Source organism: Columba livia, chromosome 1, assembly GCF_036013475.1.
Source record: "Columba livia isolate bColLiv1 breed racing homer chromosome 1, bColLiv1.pat.W.v2, whole genome shotgun sequence".
Classification (NCBI taxonomy): domain Eukaryota; kingdom Metazoa; phylum Chordata; class Aves; order Columbiformes; family Columbidae; genus Columba; species Columba livia.
Window position 1 is genome coordinate 152,267,070 of NC_088602.1, and position 25,718 is coordinate 152,292,787.

Genomic DNA, 25,718 nt, shown 5'->3' on the forward strand with positions numbered 1-25,718 from the left:
CTGCCATGAGTTACACAACCAACAATCAAAAGTTCAGAGACCTCAGTATGAGGGAGGACTTTGGCTTCTGAGGAAGCTCACCCCTGATAAGGAAAGATATTAATTGAAATTACCATAGTTGTTTCACTGTATTTGTTTTTCATTTCTGAAGAAGCGGCAGTGAGGCTTAGCGTAGTCTGGTTCAGAAGTGGGTTCGGGTGAATGCTTTAAAGGTGGGTGGTTTTGCTGTTTTTACAAGGTGCTGAGCCAAACTGGCAGTTTTGCTGCTACCAGTGAGAGTAATGTTGCTGCCTTCTCTTCCTCCATGCAGGTCTGTGTATGTTTTCTGCCTGGCACCGGCTGCAGTGCTCATGGGATCCTTCCCTGAGCTGGCTGAGCTTATCAGGCTGGGGGGAAACTGTCCACATCTTTTCTTCTCCTGGACTAGTTTTCTCCTAGGTTAGTGGGTTGCTTCAGCTCACCTAAGGCCATACCAAAGCTGATGCCAAGTATACAGACAGCAAGAAGAAGAAGAAAACAAGTGCGGTGCAAGACAGCAGGCTTGTCCCTGTTTGATAGTAGTGATTTGTTAGATCGGTTCATCCCATGTCAAGGAGCGCTTGCCAGGTCTTAGGGGAGGTAGCACTCAACAAGAGAGTCGTCCTCACCACTGCGTCTGAGGATTTTCCAGAGTGGCTCGGTGGTCCAGGTTCTCCTTAGCAATCTCTACTCTGCAAAAAGGTACCTGCTGATTGCTTTCTGGAAAGTATCAGTTCACCAGGACTGTGGGTTGCTGTAATTGCCGTTGATGGGTGGAATTACATGGTGAGCAAGCACGTGACGTGCAGAGCAGTTTCTGCTTTGTCATCCTGCCAGTGGCAGGTTGCCCAAACCAAGCGGGGAGAGGCACCAGCCACCCACATACAGACTCTTTCAAGTCTCTTGCCAGAGGTTACGATTCCTTTTGGGTTTTGGGGCTAGTGCTGAAGGTAGGTACCTCTGGCACAGACCTACATGAAAGTAATTAGAGGTGTTTGTATAAATACCTGCATTGTCTAATGACTAGATTTTTATCTCATTGAAGATACAGTTTTAGGTGAACATTCCTGAAGGCTGCTCAGACTTGTTACAGGAATAAAATACAAGGCTTCAGTTGCTTCAGGTACATACAGGACTGTAGCTTTGGTAATATATTGAAGAAAATAATACTCCTTTGTGAAGATTGTGACCAGTGTTCACAACCTGTGTTCTTGCTTTTCTTTTTTTACATGCACAGATTAATTCCTGCATTCCTTCCTGAATCTAGAATAGGCCAAGCATTATCCATCATTACTGTTAACTATTGCATAACAATTCTGATCTTTAAACCCCTTTGCCAACATCAGCAAAACACTCTTCCCAATACTTTTGTGAGAGAAAGGAATTTAATCACCAAGTTTCAGAGAAGAAATCAGAGACTACAAGATTACAGACCAATTTTCACTTACTGCCTTTTTGCATTTGTGTGTGTGAATGCTCTTCAGGCTTGTGGGCTCAATGTGCAAGGAATGTATATGCATGCAGTATGGCTCTTTGTCTAAATATGTGGATGTATCAGAGTTTGCTAATTAATGCTGGTTGTGCAGTGCCAAGTATTTATGTGGTTAAGTACAAACAGGTGTGTATTGACCCATTTGTTGGAAATTAAGCCTAATGTAACTCAGAGTTATATAGAGAAAGGCAGAGCTGGTAATGAATTGCAATCAAGTAACAAATTTTCTTATTTTTTCTTCTTCCTTGCCGTGTCAAACAAAGTATCCAAATGTAGAGATGTTAGTTTTTTTCTTTCCACTAATACACTTAACATTTTCTATTGTATATATACATATATCTCCAACAGAATATATATAAAAATTCATTTATGACCAGTGAGCAAACACAGATCTTTTCCAGGATTTTGAAGATATTTATTTAGAGGATTTCATATTTTAATTGACACCATACAGCAGAAATTACCGGGGGGGGGGGGAGGAAGGGAGGCAGGGAGAAATGCATGACAAGACTAGTTACATCAATAAATTGAACTGAAAGAAGTTTCCAGGGAACTAATTGCAGGAGAAAAATTAAAACTTCTATTTCAGTTTATAAAGTATGAGACTGAACAAAATGACAGCACATCAGGAAAAGAAAATAACTTTCTGGGCAAGAAAGGTAAAAATCATGATTTTCCTTTAAGACTGAAGTTTCAGGCTCAGCCACAGAAAATCTAATTTAATTGCTTTGTTCCAAGCATACTGTTGGATTGGCAAAACTTACTGAAATCCCAGCCAAATCTCATACGGGCTTTCGTTAAACAGAAAAATATAGCAAGTCATCCTAACGTTGCAAATGAGTCATTGGTCGCCTTAGGAAATGCCCCCTTGAGACAGGAATGCGGCGGATGAGGAAGCAATGAAGCTGCCAGGCCACTCCCCCAGACAATTTCTCTTGAGGAGCGCAGCCCTCATAAAGGACGTCTTTCCAGACACTACGTTATTTTATTCTTTATTTCACAGAGGAAGCACAGAAGCCACAAGAAGGGCGATCTGAAGTAGCGGCAGAAACTCCACAGCCAGCTGGTTTTGGGCAGGAGAAGCAAATAGGAGACCATGAGAAAACTTTAAAGGTAGGGAGAGATACATTTTAAAATCTATGCTTTAATTTTGACATTGAATAAGAATGTAGGCTATTTTTTTTTTTAAATTGTGGTTCTTGGGAGCAGAATGGAGGAGATCCATTCTCAGGAGGGGATCGTGGTCATGAACAAGTTCCCCTGGTAAACGGGAAGCGGACCCCGTCAAGATCCCAGCTGCTTTAGAGCGGGGTTCTGGGAGGTGGTTTCAGAGGGGTAAGCTGTAATCTACTTGGATCTAAACTTTTAGTATGTTTTCATGAAGAATTATTATGAAGAACTGATGAAATATGAACCAAACAGTAGGGAATAAAACCTGAAGTTTCTTAATCCATGTGAAAACATAAAAGTGTTTTTCTTAAAAGGAAAAAAAAAAGTAGCATGATATAAGTAGTGATCTAAGCAAACTTCGTGAGTAGGTATTGTGGTTTCTTTACATGCATCATAACGATACCGTTCTTGGTAGCTGGATCCGATGACTGTGTGGGTGTCAGTCTGAGTCTGCCCTTAAGCTTTGCACCATCCTGTTGCTGCTGATCAAACAAGGTGGTGTGCTTTGGGTGAGAATGGCACACTTCCACTAATGTTATGTCCCTAAATACGAATGAAGTGAAACTGCATGTCATAATACAGTATATGCTGTTTTTCCACTCTTACTCTGATTATGGTAGGAAGTTTGAGCCTGGCCAATGGCTATGTTAGAAAAATAGAAAGAAGAGGAACTGAGTGCAAAGTACATTCAGTGGTAGGGGTGTATATTGGGGTGATGGAGCAGAAAGAGAAGAGGAAGGAAGTTAAGGTATTTTTGGATGCCTTCACAACAGACCCTGGTGTTTTCTAGGTTTTGTTTCTACTATTAACATGTTACCCAAGGTTATGAAATACTGTTGAAAGGTAACTATCTACAGGCAGATGGACAGTCTGAATTTCTGCTGACATTGCTGGAGGGGTAGGGGATTTTTGTCAGTGATACGGCTGCACTGGCAGCAGTCTCTAGGGTAGACACAGTTGTAGTTACAGAGAGGGAATAATCTAAACTCTGAGGAAGGCAACAGTAGAATGGGTTGGGCACAAAGGGATGCTTAATGCAAAACAAAATTAAGATGAAAAGAGAAGGGAAACGTCTTTTTTTTTTCTTTCCTTTTATTTTCCATGACTATTTCAGTATTACTAAATCAAGTTCTGCCCAGTCAGACACATAGAAATACTTGAATAAAAGCAAACAGATTTGTGAATTGACTAAGTATGGGTTTCTTTCAAGGTTTTGTCATAATTTTCATTGATACTCACTGATTTACATCATCTGAGAAGTCTGATTTTTACTCACTCCAGATCTTGTCCTGCAGTTTGATAGGCACTGAGGTTTTTGCCAGCAACTCCAGAGGCTTAAAGGTCTGAAGCTCTGATAAATTGAAGCTTTGCAAATTAAGTTCAAAGGCTCATTTTAGGAAGAGTATATGGAGACAGTGCATACAGCTGTCAAAATGCATTTTAGGGCTTATGGTTGTTTTCCTGTGGTAGTAATCATCTGATAAAAAAGAAATAATTTCTTGTGAAACTATAGTGATCACTTGATCCATTTGATGCCAAAGTTAGTCACAGTGCTAAACCAGAGGAATAATAAACATAAGCATGTTACAAAATGTGGTTTTCAGAAATAGTTTTCTTCACTCAGTTCTATTTGTTCAGTTGGCAAGGCTGCTAGTTGTGGATGGTTACAATGTTGTATATGATTGTTGTATTTTCCTACTAATATATGCAGGAGGAGGGGAAAAACACTAATTAGGAAAGTCTAGGGCAGATGAAAAGGATAAGATAAATTAGTGGAGTGCCTGTGTTGACAGGTATGTATCTCATCCTGGAGTACACAGTATGAGGAGACACTGGAGGTAATGTGGAAAACTAAGCTCTACAAGGAAGCCCAGAGCTCAAAAAAACCCAGAAAATTCATAGTTCAGTGTCTAATAGGTACTGAGCTATTCAAGGATGGATAAAGAAGATGAAATTTTAAAAAGGTACTTAAAAGCAAAGCTCAGAGAAGTCAGATGCACTTACGTTCCTTTATCACAATATTTGCTGCTTGAAAGTACTAACTTCTGAGCACTGTGGGTAATGTTTCTGTGTTCCCTTATCCTTTTTTTTTCTCTGTTCAGGCCAACAAGGAAGACAAGCCTCAGAAACTTCTGGAAATGAACGGGAATACAGCAGTGCCGCATTCCTACGACTATGATCTCATTGTCATTGGTGGAGGCTCAGGTGGTCTGGCAGCTGCCAAGGTATGAGAGAAAAAAATACAAATGTATACTTTCGTTGTAAGTAGGTGGGTGACATCCTCAACATCTTGGATCTGTGTATTTTTCATACTGTAGGGTCATAACATTTGTGCCCGATTAGCAGGATTTCTTTCGAGGTTAGCCCTAGTTATACAATATTCTTTTCCTTGTGTTCTGAAGAAGAAAAACATTAAAATATCGTGGTATACTTAAGAGAATGAAACTTGGTCCTCACTAGTGGGAGGTGATGCTGTTGGAAAACAGCAGGTAGATATCTCAACAGTGTTTCTTGTTAATTAATTCAATTAATTATTGTTAATCATAATTGGAAAAGTTTTTAAAACTATTTAAAATTAATATCCAGAGGTTTCTAGTTTTATCTGAAAGTAATATCTGTTCAGAAATTGTTGCATGTGTTGTTTTAATTTTTGACAACAGGGGAGATTTTGTGATTTATGAGCTTACATAGTTGTGTACGTGGAGACTTTGCCTATCCTTAGGCAGAGTTAGGATCTCACCCTTTATTTCCAAGGTTTGGTACTTCCTGCCTGTAGCCAAAGAATTTATGGGTTTTGGTTAGGATGTTGCTTTTAGAAGTATATCTAAAATTAATTAAAAGAACCCACAGTGGTGCAAAAGATGCTGTGTCTTAGAGTTGTCATTATCCCAAATATTTGAAACTTGTTGAAATTTAATGTAAGTCAGTAACTTTCCTTTAGAGAAGTAGTTAGCAGATTTTCCCTCTTCTTGTTTTGGTAGAATTAACTATTTAGAAGTGAATTAGGCATTTTCTTGCTCAGACATGGAGCTGGATTATTCCTTCAGACAGGAGGCATTTCTTTCGTTCTCAAGAAGTGAAGGAGGTCATTGAAGAATGAAAGAAAATTAGGAGAAAATATTTTGGCATAGCATTGGATTCACACTAAACCTGGGTCCCTTAGAAGAACTCATGTTACAATTGAAGGGTGCAGTGCTGAGTGGTGGATTGTAGTGTGCTGTGTGTCCATGTCGAGGATTTTGATTGTGGGGTGACAATAAAACCCTGGCAGATGTACTGTTAACCTCTTCTCCTCCCCCTCTTCCCCCTACTGCTCCTCCCTCTCCCCCCTTCCCACTAAGGACAGGTGATCGGGAGGAAAAGAAGGACAGAGAGAAGAGAGTTGAAAAAATTAACAATGTTTTACTAATGCTACTAATAAGAATAGAGAAAATAATACAAAATATATAAAACCAATCTTGAAAGTCTCAGCAACTGCAGAGCTGACACCCAAAGTCCTGGATTGGACTCTGCAGCCAACCAAGCTGGATTCAGTCTCTCTCTAGGCCTCAGTTCGCAGGGATGACTAGCAAGGTCCTCTCCTGATGTCGGCCATAAGCAAAAGGGAAAAAAAGGGATGAGATCCTCGTGATCTCCCACTTTTATATGAAGTATTCACGCGAATGGGATGTTATACATAGTTGGTCAGTTTCTTGGTCACCTCTTTCTTGTTGCCCCTCTCATGAGATGTCCATCCATGCTTATCAATAACTTCTCATTCCATTGCTATGTTTACCAAAACATGTATCTGGTTCTCCAGGAAATTGCAGCTAATACAAAGGCTTTAGCTGATGGGCAAAGTTCACTAGAAGAGAAACTTGTTTTTTAACAAAACCAGGACAGTCCATAATAATTTTGATAGTTTATTGCTTTCCTATCGATAGGGGCACTATTGTTATGGCATAGGAAGATGATAATAGATCTATAAAAATTCTGAGAACTCACAGTGAGAAGCAGACACTGGTTTTCAGAGGATGGGGATGTTTTAGGACAGAAGAGAGTAACAAGAGTAAGAGGGAGCTTGCAGTAACGCAAAAACAATTTGCAGTAATAAAAAGCCATCTGTTGAAATTTCCGTAAGGAGGCTGCTCTGCTTTGTTGTACACATAATGCTAGGTTGTGAAGCTACAGCAGTGATGTTTATTGCGTCATTTTTCAGCTGTGGGACAGAAAAGGTGTGTAGCTAGGAAGATAAATTGCCTTATTCCTTCAATTCCATGTATAAAGCATATTGCTTCTTAGTGTTCTCAAGTGATTGTAGAATAGAGCAGAAGATGGTAGATCAATACAGACATATCACCATCAGTAGTAATGTGTATATTTCAAATCAGTTTCATGAAGCTGAAGTGATACTCTTCTACACAAATAAACTTTTGACTTAGATTATTAATTTTCTTAGTGACTTAATAGACAGTGCTTTAAAAAGCAAAACAAAATAAAAGGAAAAAAACCAACTACATAGCTCTTAAACCAAGTTCCAGATATCCACATTCAGGTTTGTAGCACTTTAACTAGGTTGACTAAACGCGTGCTTTTCACTATTACACATGGAGCTTTGTGTGCATGTCTTCCCTTTCCTCTCTGTATTCTGCTTGGAGCTTGTTATTGTAGAGGTACATCTTCATGGCAAGTGCAAACACTGCCAGGCTGGTTCTGTGCAACCCAACCGCAGACCCAGATTAAAGTGCCAGGCCAGCACTATTGGCTCGCACCAAACAGCTGCAACCCTCTCAGCCCTGTTGCATTCATGCAGCGCTGCACTGAATCCAGGGAGGTTTGAAAGCCCACGGGGCAGGTTTTGTTACTGCGGGCATGTATCACTCTGCAGAAGTGGTTAAATTTGTTTGCGATCTCTACTGAGGTGGTGATGCAGTTCTGCACTGTATTATGTCAACATTTAGCTGAGTGTAAGCTTGGGAATCTGTGCGTTCTAGTTAGCTAACACTAGTAAAGCTCTTTTTGAGCTGTGGATAGGAGCTGTCGTTATAAAGGAGCAATAATAAAGCATCTTAGTCCCTAAGCACCTTTCTGAGAAACTTTCTCAGAAGTGCAACCAACGGGTAGAAATTAGCTTCTTGGCCAACCTTGTCTTTAATTGGAAGCAGAAATCCAGTACATTAATGTTTTCCAAAGTTGTATGCAGCCTGAGTTGTTTTAAATATGATTTATATTTTGCATTAAGTAAGTTGCATTTAGAATCGAAATTCTGATTGTCAACTATTTGGATTAACAAGTATTACTGGTAACACAATGCTGGAGGCTGTCCAGGTCCTCCCATACCAAACCAAACCCAAGGCCTTAGGGTAATATCCTATGCCTATAGTTGTTATTGCTTACATGTCTAAGAACTCATGTCATGCAGCACAGTTGTGGTTACTCCAAGTGTCAAAGTTATTTTGCTGCATCTCATGGGGGAATCTGTCATCTCTGTTTTTCAGCTATGTAGTGCTTACTTAAGTGTTTTTCTCTGGTACCAGTTATTGCTGTCAATTTTTGCGTTTTTCTTTAAAAGCACAAAGGGAATAATGGAATCAGTATAGAAATTCCAGTTCTCAGTATCATTTAAACACATTGCTTGTAAATTTCCTAATGCAACTCCTCAGGGGAAATATCATGAAAGAAAACATCACTTTTTGCAGTCTGAATGACATTTGCACATCCTGACATTAAAGGCAACTTGCCGCGGGTTGACTAGCTTGAAGAGCAAGAGCTGATTCTGGCACTACAGATTGTACTCAAAATCAAGTTTTGCTTTCTACTACAAGAAAAAAGATTGGATAAGCACGGTTGTAATACTTGGCCATGTGACTGCTTATGTCATTATGTCATTGTGTGGTGTGATTTCAAACAAATATTTGAGAAACCATCTTTGAATGGAAAATGGTTTAATGAAGAATTTGTTAACTATGTTCAAAGTAAATGGCATGTTGGAAAAAAAAGTGTGGACAAACCAACAACATGGAGGAGAGAAATTAAGGTTTGACTCCCAGAGTCTTATATATATAAACTGGCACCATGCTGTTGTGTAGCAGGATGAATGCCTATATTTTTCCTTTAATCTTTTTTTCCTACTGAGTGCACATATTAATTCAGAAGATTGATGGCTGTCTGACTGTTCCTTTGCAAATCATTCATTATTACTTAATTAAAAGTCACCAAGCTTTTCAGCAATGCATGGTGTTATCATCTACTCCAAATTTGAACTCTAATATTTAGATACATGTCTTATTTTATTTGTTTTGCAGGAGGCTGCCAAATATGAAAAGAAAGTGATGGTGCTGGACTTTGTCACGCCTACACCTCTGGGAAACTCATGGGGTAAATTTTTGTTTGTTGCAAACCTGTTGTAAAGGAGCTTTACTCAGAGACATTGATTATCCTTTGAGATCAGCCACAGTGATGTGAAAAACACTTTCTGTTCCTTTCTCTAAGGTCTTGGAGGAACGTGTGTAAATGTGGGCTGTATACCTAAAAAATTGATGCATCAGGCAGCTTTACTAGGACAAGCCTTGCAAGATTCCCGCAAATTTGGATGGCAATTTACAGAAGAAGGTAAAAAAGGAGAACATTTTTTTGCAGTTTTCTCATTTGTGCCAAAAATCCAGAAATTCTTTTCACAGTCAAGTGGTTGTTGCATTTTAAACATATTCTGGCATTAAAAATGTGAGGCAACTTCAGAGAGATTATACAACATCTAAGGGAGTACCCCAGAATGCCCCATTAGAAACTTACTCGTAGTTGCAGGCAAGGTTTTCCTTTCCTTCGGTCTCTATTACTGCTACATAAGAAAATGAATTTTCCTTTATATTAGCTCTAATGTGTACGGTTATAGGACTGGGATTTATTTAGGGTGTAATCCTGTAGTAGGGAACATGTTGAGGCACCTCTCAGAGATGCATGGTCTTCATTTTGTTGAGCAATGTCACGTGCTTACAGCATGTTTCTGTAGAAAACTATCAATAATGCAGTGAGCCTTAATTTTTCAAGTCATACCTGTTCCACTGTGGCATCTTTTGTTGTCTATGCTGATGTAATTCTTTGAATTTCAATAGAGTTACTGTGGAATAAATAAGAATAAGACAAAGGTGACTGGGTCATGAAGAAAAATCTGACTGAGAATACAAGGTTGGCAGTGGAAAAAGAAGAAGTCACAGACTGACAGATGAACCTTTCTCTTTTGTTTCTAACAGTCAAACACAACTGGATGACTATGACAGAATCTGTTCAGAATTACATTGGTTCACTGAACTGGGGCTATCGGGTTGCACTGAGAGAGAAGAAAGTCTCGTATGAGAATGCATACGGAGAATTTGTCGGGCCACACACAGTTAAGGTACTCGCTAGCCATGTGTGCTGGGTCTTCCTGTAGTGCTTTCTCAATAGAGGTGCTTTTCAAATAGAGTAGTATTTCACTTGGTCGGACTGCGAGATACTCACTTTGGAGTAATACTTTGTCCACAGGCAACAAATAAAAGAGGGGTTGAGAAGCTGTACACGGCTGAGAGATTTCTCATTGCCACTGGTGAACGACCACGCTACCTGGGTATACCTGGAGACAAAGAATACTGCATTAGCAGGTAAAAACAGAGAGCAATATGAAATCATTCACTCTGTGTAAATGCTTCACCTTTAAGAGAAAATGGTGAAGCACAAGCAGGGCTGCTTGGTTGCTGGTTTTCTTTCCTATGTAACCTTTTGTTAGGGGCAAGTAAGAGCAGGAGAATAGCTATAGTCAGATTTTAAGGTGCCAAAAACATTGGTGTGTAGTAGACACCATAGGACTGTGGGCGGCTGGCTAGGGTGGTTCTGTTTCTGACTGATAACAGCAGTAACAGAGAATACCATAAATCATGTGTGTGTCCATCATAAAATTAATCCATCAGCTCTGCCCCAGTTACCAGTACACCCACTTCCTCTCTGGTCCTTGTGGTCTTTCAGTTCATATAGTGAAGTTTTTTTTGATAATGAAGAGCACAGTCTGCTTGGAAGAAACCTCTCTGCTCAAATATCAGGCAAAGTAGGAGTTGCAAAGCAGTTGATATTGTGAAGCCAGCAGAAATGTATCTGTCTCCGTGCATTGGGACAGTGTTGAAACTCAGCCCATTTTTTTTTTCCAGCTACTCAGTGAAGTTAATTCAACTTTTGGGAAAACTGATTTCAAATGACTGGTTAATTGACAAGACCAAGCACTTCTAGCACAATTTTGACCAAAAAAAAAAAATCATATGCGAATGAAATGTGTTTTCATACCAGAGTAACTTTTAAGTTACTTAAGGTAGAAAGAGAGGTTGGAATTACAGGCTTGCAAACCTGTAGAAATGAAATAAATAACTGCCATCATTCCTGTGAAACCAAACCACCATGTTGTATGTTTCCCTTCTAATAAATAGCAGAGAAATTAAAGGTACCAGATAATATAACCTGTACAGTGGTGCTTTAAAATAACATTAAAGTGAAAGAGTCAGGAATGCCAGAGTTAAAGACTATCAAATTGAGGCTGGCTGTGTAATCTTCACTGGGTTCCCTGGAGGACAGGAGCTATGATGGAGCCTTTAATTACCCACATTTTATGCCACCACAACATTTGCAGAGAGCGTCATTGTTTAGCCATTGCAGCTGTTGGCTGAGAAGGAGACACTTATTTTAGATTTAAATCTTCGGAGAATTGCTTTGCCAAACACTGCCTAAGTCTCGGCTGAGTAAGTGTGATACTTCCATGAGTCCGTGTTCCTTGAGGAGCCTTGCTTTTGTAGTCTAGGTCCAAAGTGTGGTAGAACTGACGTATTATAGTTTGATGAAGCAGTTGAAAGAAATGGAAAGCAGGGAAATAAACATGTTTTCCATAATTTCGTACTTCTGTCTCTGCCTGTTACTGTGATTTGCATTAATTTGTTTTATTGTATATGTATATTTGGCACTGTGTATAAAGCTTTAGCAAAAGGGTAAGTCTTAAAGGAAGTGGAGATGATATTTTAATCTAAAAGCTGAACCCCTTCCTCTTCCTTTTAGCTCTCAGGAGCTGAAATTTGCAGCAAAATATTTGAAGCAAGATTCAGAGAAAAAAAAACAACCTACCTTTTTAACACTTTTTCATAAGTTTCTGTAAAAAAAAACACCTCTAAATTTTTATGGTGATTCAGAATTTTCATACTCTTTTTTTTATTTGTACTGATCTTGTATTCCAGCTGAATTTCCAGAAAATTAAGTCTCTTTTTTTTTTTTTTTAGTGATCAGGAAGATGAATAAAGTCCTGTTCTTACAGAAGAAATTGGATAAATGTAAAGCACAATACATTCTTCTAGTTGTCTCTAACTTTGTTTTCTTTTATCCTCTCTTCTTTTTTTTGGCAGTGATGATCTTTTCTCTCTGCCTTACTGTCCAGGGAAAACCCTGGTGGTTGGAGCTTCCTATGTTGCCTTGGAATGTGCAGGATTTCTTGTAGGCCTTGGATTAGATGTCACTGTAATGGTGAGATCCATTCTCTTAAGAGGATTTGACCAGGATATGGCAAACAAAATTGGCGAATATATGGAAGAACATGGAATCAAATTTATTAGGGAGTTTGTGCCAATCAAGGTAGGCTCAAAGTGGTACATGGTTGCAATTGATTGCAATATACTATGAAAATGTTTTAAGATGTAAATTATTTTAGTGAATACAAAAGTTGAATTTGCGATACAGGATCTGCTATGATATAGTAAGGGTTAATTTTTGTTTTAAACTTAATAAGTCCATGAATCCTATGTAATTGAAGGGTACAATTTAGTCGTCTTATTAAAATTTTGTGAGATTCCAGAATTCGTTGTTTCATCATAGTTAGATGGGTTAGTATATGTTGCATTAAAAATGCTGTTACTACTTCTAATTCTGGTCCGGCAAATGTTGAATATGTTTAAATTCAGCAGTTGTTCTGAAATCTGTGAAACTTCTTGCTGGCTCATAATTAAACAGATGCCTAATTTCCTGTAGGATCAGGGCCTGTGCCTCACAAATAGTCATATTTTTCATAGCCAGTTCTCAAATTCTCAGCCAGCAAATATTGCTTATGTGCCCAGGATCAGTGGACTATGCAGAAAAGTAAATGGGCTTTAAAAGTATCCATCTATATCTATGCTTCACTTGACAGAGTCCTTAAATACTTGCTCAATTTTCTTTGAATTCAGTAGTAGTACTTGTGCAGTTAGTTATGTATATGGATAGGCAAATTCAGGTTGAAAAGCAGATTAGATAAGCTTTGGGGGTTTTCTGATGTAAAATTGCCTTATCAAAGACTTCAGAGGGTGCTAACAGTATTTTTCTTAATGTTCTTTTCACAATTAAAGCTTAATTATTGTGAAATAGGAAATAATGTATTAAGCAGTGTTCAATTTTGTGTTAAACCAGTATGTTACAGAGTTGAACACTTTGGAGATTAAAGCATTAAATCAAGTGAAGACTGTTCATTTTCAGCCTTAGCAATATCAAGAGTAGCTTAAAAAATGCACTTGCCATGTACCACACTGTGGATCTGACCTCCTCTCACAGAGCATAAGAAATGTGCTGTGTGAAGTCAAGGTTTCAGGGAACCTTGCTTTTATATATGCCTGTTTGTGGAAATCCCATCCCGTATGAAAAACAATGGTGATTATAGAACTGCTTTCAGATGCAGCTTTTTGTAGGCTTTTCTGGGAAAGAAGGAAGCTGATTTTACAAGATGCAGATCACAGTGGAGCCCCAGTGGATGAGGCACTGGCCTTATTTACCAGGGGTTGTGGGTTTGAGTTCCAGCTGCAGTGACTCACCACCCTCCCAGCAGGTGCCTATGAGGCCCTGCATGGGGAGTTCAGCAAGCTGAGGAATAGGGGTCAGTGGCAGCTGCCTGACCTATGAAGGAGGAGGGTTGTAGAGTCGACCCAAACTACTGAAGAACCAAACTGCAACATTGAGGAAGATGGTAAGAGGAGACAAGGTCACCCCACATCAGATACAACTGCAAAACAAAAAAAGTGGAGTTGTGATTGGAGGAGACTGTCTTCTAAAGGGAGCAGAAGGCTCGACTGACCCACTTCTGAAGTGAAGGAAGTGCTGCCTTGCTGGGGCCAAGGTTAAAGGCATAAAAGCTTACTGCCCTTCATAAAACCTCAAACCATTTAGGGACATGGTTTAGTGCTAGAGTTAGGATGTGGTTGGACTTGATGATCCTGAGGGTCTCTTCCAACCAAAATGATTCTATTCTATTTCAGCTAAACAGCGAGTGGTCTCCTCCACATGCATCCAAAGAGGAGTCCATCACCCTAGTCATAAAATACACTTATGTGTATTTTACCCTGTCCCTTTGCTACATGTCTGTGATTTCAATGGGAATAAAATATTTGGCCCTGTTTTTAGCTGAGCATATCTTTAGATTCAAATTGCTGGATATGTTTTTAGCAAGTCTTCTCATCTCTTTCAAACATTGTTTTTGAAGTTATGCATTTTGTGCTTATTAAAACCCTTTGTTGGGATGTTTGAAGAGAGGAGATGAGGAATTGTAAATAATGGCTTTGCATAGAAGCAGTTTAACATAGTTAGTAGAATGGCAAAGAAGGTTTGGGGTTTTTTAAATTAAAAAGGAGAGGAGAACTTCCATCAGAAATTTTGCTGTTGCTGTCTTCAAATACTGAATATGAAGCAGGAGCTAGAGCAGCTGTTGAAAAGTACCTTTTCTTCTGTGGAATGAACACTAAAAATATCCCAGAATTTAGTGTTGCACGTGTACATATTTCTTGTACGTACAGCCAGCCGTGGGAAGCAGCGAGGGCACCTTTCTGTTCCAGGGAGGGTAAGGGAAGGAAGGTTGCTGAGGGTTTCCAGTCCTGTCCTCACAGTCCAGTGAACATTGATGAGAACAGAAGAGAATCCACCTATGCAGCTTCAAAGTCCCTTAGCCAGCTGCTGCCCTGTCCTGCAAGGCCATGGCAGCTTTACATATTGGACTGATAGTGAAACAGAGCAAAGGCTTTTACTGCTTAAGGGCTGGGATGTGACTGTGGCTTCCCATGGATGGAAGGCAAGATGACCCTCAAGGTGCAGTTAGAGAAAATACCTAATGGTTTTTCCAAGTCTTGCAAGAGTTCCCTTCCTCCTCAACTCCTCTGCCCCAGTTGATGCCAGCAAATCATGTGGTGGACTTGGACGATAACTTAGCTGTTAATCAACTTTTATAAACAGAAACAAAGTCTTATTGTGTTGGTCATAAGAATAAATGCATGGAGATAAACCAAAATGTTTAAATATGTAATCACAAATCTAGAGAAAGGTGAAAATATCTTTAGAATGAACACTTGAATTTTAGGTGATGGTTAAACACTCATTTTCGGTTATAAGATATGTGGTGAGACATTTGCATACCTTTATTTGAAACAGAACTTTTTTTTTTCATCTAATGTTGTAGGTTGAGCAGATTGAGGAAGGAACACCTGGAAGACTGAAAGTTATAGCCAAGTCCACAAATGGGAATGAAATAATTGAAGGCGAATACAATACTGTGAGTCCTGTCTATACACACAAAGAACATGAGATAACCTTCCATTTAACGTTGAGATTTTGTGGGGTGTCTTTATCCATAGTTTAGATTTTTCAAAGCTATTTTAATCACTACAATATGCTAATTGCACACAATCAAGAGGTAATTAATGTGACAAAAGTCCCAGAATCCGTGGGCATGAGTCCCATGTGCACTTGCATGCTTGTGAAACCTGTTTCTTAGCTTAGCGATGCAGATGCGCTTGGTCACGTGGAACCAGTTGCAGGAGTTTTCCCCAGTGGGATGTTTGACATAAACAGTAAGTGATCATTTCTAATAGCTTTCACAGTAACTAAAACATGATCTGGAATTAGCGCAAAACAATGATCTCTGCAAGAACTAAACAAATGGGTGTCATGTCTTCTCAAGACCTGTTGTTGACCCAGCATTTTCAGAAAAACATCTAATGGCCTGTAGCAAGTCAGTCAGGAACTTCATTACACACTTAAAACAGTCAAATTGCAGTGTGCAGGTATGCCATTATATGTTGGGTTAACTGTTTCCGTCATCCCTCAACCCACTAATTTTCTTAAGCTTGATGCTGAAAAAAAATAGTCGTGAATAAAGTATTTGGAACTACCCAAAATGCATGAAGACACGCACTTGCCAGCCTGGGATTTTAGAGTGCAAATACTGTGTGCCAATTACGTCGTTTACCTATATAGTGCATCAGTCATTCCATAAGAAGGACATGCCTGAGCGCATCTGAGGGCTGATATTATGAGAAAGTTTAACAGGAACAACAGTGCTCTTGCACAGTGTTGTAATACTATTTTTCCTGGTCCATAGTAGTGAAAGCTGCTTAGCCAGCAAATCACTGCCATCTTTTCATTAAGGAAACTTCTAGTTTCTTATTGCTGCTACATCTTTCAGTGAAATGCTGTCACTCCTCGAAGAAGCAATGAGCTCTGAAGGTCTGGCATGCTTGGTCATCTAAAGGACTTGAAGCAGATCTAGAATTCTGTCAGCACAGTTCTTGATTGTTGTGTGAGAAGCATAGCATATTTACCTGGGCAGTTGTCCAAGACTGCAAAGCACATAGCGCTTTTCCTTGTGGTAGTATAGGCTGGAACTTGTTTTGCTTCTGAAGGTAGCCGAGTTGACAGGATGGCTAAGAATTTGGCCTGGTCTGTCCATCGTTCTGGACAACTGTTCAAACAAATAATATCAAGCAAATAATATTCTTTGGCAGTGACTTGGCTGAGAGCCTATATAAGTAAATGATATTTTCTGATCAAAACAAAGATTATTTTAGGGTCTTTCTATTTGCCTAAGTGTCTAATTTTCCTTCCTAAAGACTCCTTTCCTTATGGAGCATTTTGGGGTCATCTGCTCTGGTAGGGTTATGGTATAACACTTTGGTGTAAAAATGTAAAGAAATAAAGTAAAGAATCTGACCCTAACCAATTCATTTGGAATACTCTTGGGGTATTTTTCCAGGGAAGGCTATTCGGCTGTATTTAATCTTATCATTAAGACCTGTTTTTGTTAGGTCATGGTGATGGTGTGGCTTGTCTTGAACTCAATGAATGTACAATGGGTAACAAACTTATTAATCTTAATGTGACTGAGCCTTAGGTACTAATCTTTAGTATAACATATAATGAAAATAATAGATAGCTACATGCAAATTCTCCTTTGAGGTTTTAATGATTCAGTAACATGCATTGCTGTATTGCAGGTGTTGATAGCAATTGGAAGAGATTCATGCACAAGAAACATCGGTTTGGACAAAGTTGGAGTGCAGATCAATGAAAAGTAAGGACAGCTGTCTGTCTGTACACCACTGACTGCTGAGCTTCTCTCATTTGTTCTTGCGATGGTAATGGGGCGCAGACATTCAAACGCTTTGAGGAAAAATTTGTTTCCTGTTTATGCTTGGATAGGAGACCATGTAGCAGATAGCTGCATTTTCTGCCATAGTGCTGCCACATTTGCTCTTTTGATACTGAAATGTCAGCTCCTAAATACTGAGAGTCAAAAGTGTCTTTCCGTTCTGTCTGGGTTCACAGGTCAGTCTCAGCTTCTTCCAGTGACTGGGCTTTCTAGCATCTGTCAGTTGTTCCTCATACTCTTATTCATGTCTCTTTTTTTTTTTTCTCTCTACTACCTCTTGGGGCAGAGATCTCTTTGTTCATATAGGCTTTTAGTGTGGCATGGTTTGTTTATGTTTTGTGTGTAAATGCTGCTATATGTTTATTTTAAAATATAGTCAAAATACCATTGCTTAGACTCGCAGTTGCAGTTGGTGATGTGTTTTACATTTTAGAGGAGTTTGTTTCTTGCCTTAGAGCATCCCTTGGGAGCAGTCTGTCTCCCATAGAGGAGCATTTCATGTTTAATGTAGTGAGGTTGTTGTACCAGGGGGTGGAGCTATGGGTAACATTTTCAGTATTTGTAACTGAAACATCTTCTAGTCATGTGTGTCCTAGATGGTGTTCCCCTTGAAGACAAGATGTAGGACCATGAACTTGCCTTGGTGGTCCATGGGAGAAGAGTGCAGGGGGCAGTTTATATATGAACATAGTGACTGATGGTGCTGAGGGGAACTGTTACGATGTTCTAAACAAGTGGAAATTTTGGGCCACTCAAAATTGGCAGACTCATTTTGTCTTGTAGAACAGCACACATCTTTCTGACATCAGGACACCTATTATTAGCTTAATAGAATGAACAATAAAATTATTACCATGAAATGTATATTTGGTAACTAGAGCAACATTGAGAAAGTTGGATTTTAATACAGGAATCACTGCTGGCCTCTCAAGTAACTGCATGACTCTTTCTGTGCCTGTCTGATTAGGTTTCCCTGTTACAAGTGTTTCCTGCAGTGGTTACTGCACTATTTTATTTATTAATAAAGTAGGAAATATTAATAATTAAAAACTTCCATTAGCTCAGTACACTTAATGCTAAAAAGCTTTCTGGCTGTCCCTTAAGCTGGCTGTCTAACAGCTTGACCAGTCTCTGTGCAGAAGCCTGAAGGGTAAGCTTATAGAAACTGCTTCAGCCACAGAACTGGAATTTCAATAGCAGAAAAATTCTTTTGTCCTATAGCTTGAGTGTAAGAATGTCTCTTCCTGTCATTCCTCAAGGCTGCCTGTACACAGCTCAGCTGGTAGTAGAGGGTGTTTGAGGAAAGGAATGAATTTCATCTTCACAGGCTGCCTCTTTATTTGGTGTGTAAATTCCTCTAGGTTTTGGTAAAATTGGCACTACGTTACATTCTTGCCCAAGACTGTATGACTATGAATATGACTTCTTTTCCTCATACTTGAAATATGTGTCTTTCTCTTAAAGCTAAAGGGCCTAACTCCTGCAAGTTTATTCAGACCTCCAGTCATCTCAGCAGAATAGTTGAATCTTTTTTCTTCTTAATTCAAATTTCAGAACAGGAAAAATTCCTGTCAATGATGAGGAGCAAACAAATGTGCCATATATCTATGCTGTTGGTGATATACTGCAGGACAAGCTGGAGCTCACACCAGTGGCAATCCAGGCAGGAAGATTGTTAGTTCAACGGCTTTATGGTGGGGCAACTACTAAGGTAAGGAACCCTTAAGGAACTGTTGTTGCTCTACTCCTAAGTCCAGAATGCAAGTCTGGTTGTTCATGGTAAACTCAGTGGGCTTTTAAGGGTTAGCTCTGATGATCACTTTAATTTTCTGCTTGCAAAGTTATTACTGCAGATATGTTCTGCTAATTGTGTAGGATGAAATTAATACCTTATGGATTCTGCAGTACTCTCTTTTTTTTTCCTATTAAGAGGTTTTCTTTTTCTCTCAGAGTATAATGATACTACAATTAACTGAGATCATTTAACTTGTTTTTAACTCTACTGTCTTCCCTAAAAGTCAGCATTCAGTCCCATCCCATTAAATGCTTTAACTCTAATTCACAGGCAGTTTACTAAACCTACCTACTGTCCGTAGAGTATAAAAGGGGTTCATGATGCTCTTCATTTTCAGTGTTATTTCCACTAATTTTTTCACTTCTTATCCATGTTTTCAATGTAATACATAGTTCTGTTTATAATTTAATATAGACATAAAGGAAGATCAAATGTACCTCTAAGTCAGCATGTACTTACACCTGAGATGTTGAATTTGTCAGTTCAGTGTTTATGTTTCACACTAGTGCAATTTTAGGTTTCAGTCAAGGTATGTTAGTCCAAATAGGAGTAACATGGGTGCTCATTTACACCTTATGTTTAAACCAGGAGGAAAGGAGAGTGCCTTTAAAGAACTGTTATCCAAGCACCATCGATGTGGGTGCTTGTCTCACCTTCATAACCACAGGGCATGAGCATAAAGGTTTTTCTTTTTCAGAGCCTGCTGTATTCATATCAAGTTCAGCTGTCGGTCAGATTTAGAGCCTGATTGAGTTGTTTGTTTTAGGCTGGCAGGTATTGCGGTAACAGAATCCTGAATCAGCGTGCGTAATGTCATTACATCAGCCAGGCAACATTTATTGAAAATGTAGCTGGAGCCAGAATTTTTTTTGTTGCTGCAATACTATGGATATGTCTTAATTTCCATTTTATGCCAGATAACTGTCTCTCAAGGTATGAAAATCCTTATGCTGCCAAAGAAAGCATCATCTCTTTCAGTGAGTCCAAGACATGAGTAACTACTTAAATGGGAACCTAGCTTACTTTGCTGTTGTAACAAATCTGGGTGATCGTATGAAACATAATGAAGTCTTATGGATAGGTAGGGACAGAATACAAAGCAGCATCTTAGTTGATCCTCAGTCCCAAATTAAAGTAATAGAGTTGAAATCTGTAGAAATTACAATCACTAGAAATTAGAGCTGACCAGCCTGCAGGCCTGCTGTGAAAAGTGACTGATTTGATGGATATGGGGATATAGCAGTGGATGTTGTTTGCTCTGACTTCAGTGAGGCTTTTGATGCCGTGTCCCATAACATTCTCATAGACAAACCAATTAAATACAGGTTAGCTAAGTGGGCAGTGAGGTGGGCTGAAAACCGGCTGAACTGCTGTCATCACTTGAAAGAATGAATCCTGTCAGCAATTGCTAACCTAAAGATACATAAATGCTTTCAGTTTTAGGTCAGTCCACTCATATAACAAAGAGTGACTTACGAAACACCTAATCACAAACTACAGACACTACTGACATTGCAGCTTTAGACATTCTGCAGCCCGCACAATTAGTTGAGTTTTACTTTAACACGTATCTTGAGAGTGTTGGATAAAGTGTCCTTTAGCTGAATGTTGCTCATTTTACACTAAAATGATTATGTAATGTAATATGCAAATCTGTGACCAGTTGGCTCTTCAGGGTGTGACCGTAGTGGTAAGATTTTGTATATAATGCCTTTTACTTTATTTATTATTTTGGCTTTATTCCAGCATCCAGATTCATGCAGCTCTGCAATAAACAATATCTCGTCTCTGTGTGCTAAATTTGGCTCATTTGTATGCACACCAGCTAAAGAACCCTGTTTTGGGACTATACTGCCAGGCTTAAAGGGTTGTGACCAGCATTACAAAGACCAGCTGGAGACGGGTCACTAGTGGGGTACCATGGGGTTGGTTCCTTGGTCCAGTACCATTTGACATCTTCATTACTGATCTGGATAATGAGACAGTGCACCGTCAGCAAGTTTGCAGATGGGGGGAGTGACTGACGCAGCAGATGGTTGTGTTGTCACTCAGAGGGACCTTGTCAGACTGGAGAAATTGGCTGACAGGAATGTCATGAAATTCAGCAAGGAGAATTGCAAAGTCCTGCACCTGGAGAGGTGTAACCCCATGCATGGGCACAGTCTGTGGACCCACCAGCTGGAAAGCAGCTGTGTAGAGAAGGCTCCAGGGGGTCTGGAGGACAAACTGACTGTGAGACAGGACTGTGGCCTCATAGCAAAGAAGGCCAGTGGCATCCTAGACTGCATCCTGCAGATGCATCCTGGCAGAGCATTGCCAGTGGGTGGGATGTGGCCTTTCTCCCCGCATTTTGGCACTGGCAAGACAGGTTTGGATTTTGTGTCCAGTTTGGGGCTTCCCAGTAGAAGAAGTATATGGACAAACTAGGGGGAGTCCAACAAAGGGCTGTGACTATGATTAAGGGACTGGAGGATCTGACACAGGAGGAAATGCCGAGACAGCTGGGACTTTTTATACCTTACAGAAGACATGGCTTGGGAGGCTCTTACATCAATGTGTGCTCCTACGTGATGGTAAAGGAGATGGAGCCAGACTCTTTTCAGTGATATAAAGTGCAAAGACAAGAAGTAATGGGTTAAAACTGAAACACAGGAAAATTCCATTTAAGCATAAGAAAAAACCTCTTTACGGTGAGTGTGATCAAGTGTAAGCAAGTTGCCTGGACAGTGAGACTGTAGGACACCCTAAAGCTCCAGTGAAGTCAGGGATCAGTGTTTGTCTTTCATGAGATGTGATCAGGCACATGCTATCAGCTCTAGTTCTAGCTGTCCCTCCAAGTGCCTGTAGTTATGTATTTGGTTTTTTGTCATCTCCTAGGCCAAAGAACTAGGTGGTGTTTGGTGTTCTTTTCTTTGCAGCATTCCTGGTTAAAATAGCACACTCTGTAGAAGCAGTTGAACAATTTAATGTTTATCTCCCATGCGACCTGTGACCTGGAACATTTTAAAGGAGGGCACTGAGTTTCTTCTTCCTTTTAATCTGCACATACTAATGTCAGTGTGGCTTTAAAGTGTCATTCTGTTCTTGCTCTAGTTAACATCTCTGAGAGGGACAACACCAAAACTGTAGTTTAATTTAAAACATTTTTTAAAATTTAAAAAAAAGTAGCTTTCAGAATTATAAATAATCCAAGTTTTTTTTCCTGTTTGAATTTCAGACTGCTCAGTTTTTACCCATTGTGCTGATCTTATTACTAATGTGGTGTGATGTTTTGTTTTGAATGACACACAGTGTGACTATGTGAATGTTCCAACCACTGTATTCACTCCTCTTGAATATGGAGCCTGTGGGTATTCTGAAGAGGCCGCAGTGGAGAAGTTTGGGGAGGAAAACATTGAGGTAAATGTTTTAGTTTCATCTGGATTTTAAGTTCCCAGTTTGTAGTTTAAAATAAGAGTCAACTAAAACAGCATTCTGTGCTCTGAAGTAAGGGCAGGAGGTGACTAGTTACATTTTTATCTTCCTTGGCACTTCCTAGGCATGTTATAAAAACAGTCCACAATTCCAGTAGCTCCAGTTGCAAATATGTCCTATTTTTGGCAAACAGGGCTTGAAGATGGAATATTTGGTTACAAAAAAAATAAAGGTTTATTTGTGTCTGCAAATATTTAGGACAAATTAAAGCTGGGTATGTGTTGGAAGCAATACATTGGTTTTAATGTCAAATTGGAGCTTTTTGTAGCTACAGTGTGGCAAATTCCTAGATTTTTTTCTCTATAAAGCTAAATGTTTTTATGCTCATTTCTCCTGTTTATTTTGACTCTGCAAGGAGGTATGCACTTAATTTTACTCACGTGAGGGATCCCTTTTCATTGGCTAGGATTACTGGTCAAGAGTGAAATTAGACATATGTAAGCACTTAGTGCCTGAGGCTGTTCTTACAAAATACTGTACAGACCACATTACAGAAAACGTGAGAGGAGAGAGTCTGGCAATAAGCTGAACTTTTATGTCCTGTGAAGATCGTCTGAGGAGCATTATTTGGGGAAATAAGCAGAAACATGATGGCTCATGAAGTTGAGAACTTGTCTCCCCCTCTTAGCTTTACCTGCTATATTTTTTTGACTTGGACTGTGGAGAAAAGTAGTAAATATGACTTATTTACTTTATTTATGGCAATGTGTCAAGTGCTGTTAACCTGACTACAGGGCAGGGATTTAAATTCTGTTCTCCCCACAAAGTTTGTATATACACTGTCAATTTTTTTTATTGAGATGAATTCTTGCCATTACATGTGAAACAATGGACCCTTCTTTGTGGAAAATGCACTTTCCATTTTCAGAATAGTTTTTGACCTCTTTTATCATGTCAACGTATTGGCTTTTGCAAGCTTCAGTAGGATTATTGAGTTGCATCTGTCATTCAGATCTGTTACATTCAGTTTCAGATAGTGATGCTTATAAATCCTTTATAACCTCATTAATATGGAAAACATTGAACTGACTCTCCTAGTTTGTGCAGGGACATATTTTTACTCAAGTTGTGATCAATTAAAAACCTCTTTCAAATAGTAATAATTCTGAGGTTAGCTTATCATGGGCGCTGTTGAGAGTTCTGGGCAGAACTGTGCCTCAAAACACCCCATCGTTTTCTGAGATACATGCTGTGACAGGTGGGCAAGCAGGTTTTTGTTTAGGTTTTTGTTGTTTGTTTGGGTTTTTTATATGTACTTTCAATCTAGCAGTGCTACATAATCTGAGAGACCATGCAAAAAAGCATGCCCTCATGTCTCCTAAACCCAGACTGAGGCCATTTCATCCCTCCTCTGCTCTGAGAAACAGTTTTGCCTTCATCCTGGTTAGACCCAATGACAATACAGTCTTTTGTATTTGTCTCATTTGATGAGAGCATGGTGAAATGCTTCCTGGAAGTGTAATACACTTAGAGTTGCCTTTTTTTTTTAACATTTATTTATTGGGTGACACTAGTGCTTGTTTCGTAGAGGCTTCCTTCTTTGGCATTCATCAAGGAGAAAGAGCCTCACCTGGATTTCAAGTGTTGTAAATTCTGCATGCATGGCTGATCACTAATAAAGAGTTATTAGTAGTTTATCTTTGTGCTGTGTCACAATTGTTTAAAGCTTTTCCAAAAGCAATTGCTGTCAGTAGTAAAGCTCTGCCTTTGGAGGTAGAAAAGACAAATTAAGATAATCTGCCAATTTTGGAAGATGATGCTCTCTGCTGTGGAATTACACAACTTTATTTTGTTTAACCTGTGTTGTATTTCCAGGTGTATCATAGTCATTTCTGGCCACTGGAATGGACTGTGCCATCCAGAGACAACAACAAATGCTATGCAAAGATAATTTGCAATATTCAAGATAATGTAAGTGCATGTTTCCTTCCAGGGAAAACAGCAGCTCTGTGTTCAGGGACTGTTGAAACTACAGCTTATAAATAGGTTATTTTTAACAAATTAAAAATTAATTTAAAATTTTGTACCTTTTAAAATTTAATAACTATTTATAGTGGTACAATGCTTTTGTTTATTAAAAAATGGCCCTCAGTACAATAGAAAATTCTGCCATTATTGGTATATGGTACTTTTTCCATTTATGTAAAACAAGAAGTAGAGATCTCTGAGACTGTTCATTAAATATGAAAAGTGAGTGAATCAATGCATGTAAAAATGGTTAGAAATCATATCTGTTTTTCTTAGTCGTCCTTCCCCAAACTGGAACATTCTTTTCTGGGAGATTCTTCTTTCTGAAATTGAGGTCGCAGAAACCATCACAACTTGTTACCTCTGCAAATCCACATGTGTCTGCAAAAAGTCTTGAGATCGTTCTAACAGGATTAATGTATTTTGCCTGTAGAAATCTCATTTAGTGTGATCATGCCAGGATTATCCTTGGAGTAGGGTAGAACTTCCTGGCTATGGAAGTGTACAGTACCTGCTAAAGCACAAAAAATATTACTAATTCGTCAAAGAATTGGTGTGCCCCCCTCTGAATGATCATCATCTGTTCGATAAAAGCTTGGTTGATTTTAATAATATGATAAATCTTAATACAGATTTATCTTACTGCAGTCCTTTTAAGCATCATTGTCACAGTTTTGTAAAATGTACAAACCTGTCTGGTTTTGCCCTTCTCTTTCTGGAGGAGTTTGTGCTAGTGTGGAAGCTACTTTAGAACTGTCAAGGTTTAAGGCAAGGCAGCAATAAATGTTCCTAATCCAAAGTTACTTAAGAGAATGAAAAGGCTTAATGGTGATTTAAAGTGTTTCATTCATTTCCACTTCTTCTCTTGAAAATTTGGAATGTGTTTAAGTGTCTAAAAAGTTACTGAACTTTGTTCAGTAAAAACTGTTAAAAACTGTAGTTTACTCCAGTTTTACTACTATGGTTTTATTTCTACATGTGTACATACTTTTAAAGGAAAATAAGGATAATTCAATTTCACTTATTACATAATTATAGCTTTTCTTATATAAATAAACCCTGTGGTAAGTCTCAGTCCTCCAGGCTTAGTGAAAGAAAACTAACCTTTCACTGTACTAAGTATCCACACTGCCTCATATGTGATATTTTGTGGGAGGAGCAGATAACTTTTGATACCCAACTAGGCTACATCTATGCTCAGCAAAATCTGATTAATGCCCTGAAAGCCACTGAAGCCCACAGCAGTTGGCATTTGCTAGAGGCTTGCTTTTCTTAGAGAAGCAAGTTTTTCTTTAAGAAAAGCAAGTCAAGTCAGTACAGCTTGTTCTGCTGAGTGTTTGCTGAGGATGTAACACAGTTTGATGTATTTTGCAGTTGGACAG

At 39.0% G+C, this 25,718-nt stretch overlaps 1 protein-coding gene across 4 annotated transcripts in view; it reads left to right on the top strand.

Moving 5' to 3' along the window:
* Positions 1 to 25,718, top strand: part of TXNRD1 (thioredoxin reductase 1) — a 50,687-nt gene that overhangs the window by 19,488 nt on the left and 5,481 nt on the right. For 3 of the 4 annotated variants that reach the window (XM_021296235.2, XM_065038880.1, XM_065038873.1), the window contains exons 2-13: positions 2,514 to 2,623; positions 4,783 to 4,905; positions 8,965 to 9,037; positions 9,152 to 9,271; positions 9,910 to 10,052; positions 10,181 to 10,296; positions 12,070 to 12,295; positions 15,132 to 15,224; positions 16,945 to 17,021; positions 18,654 to 18,810; positions 22,186 to 22,293; positions 24,184 to 24,279. In XM_021296235.2, the coding sequence (XP_021151910.2) occupies positions 4,819 to 4,905; positions 8,965 to 9,037; positions 9,152 to 9,271; positions 9,910 to 10,052; positions 10,181 to 10,296; positions 12,070 to 12,295; positions 15,132 to 15,224; positions 16,945 to 17,021; positions 18,654 to 18,810; positions 22,186 to 22,293; positions 24,184 to 24,279 (1,296 nt within the window). In that variant the 5' untranslated portion in view covers positions 2,514 to 2,623; positions 4,783 to 4,818. Of the gene's footprint in view, positions 1 to 2,513; positions 2,624 to 4,491; positions 4,645 to 4,782; positions 4,906 to 8,964; positions 9,038 to 9,151; positions 9,272 to 9,909; positions 10,053 to 10,180; positions 10,297 to 12,069; positions 12,296 to 15,131; positions 15,225 to 16,944; positions 17,022 to 18,653; positions 18,811 to 22,185; positions 22,294 to 24,183; positions 24,280 to 25,718 lie in introns of those variants that run through there. The other variant, XM_065038890.1, reaches the window with a different exon arrangement.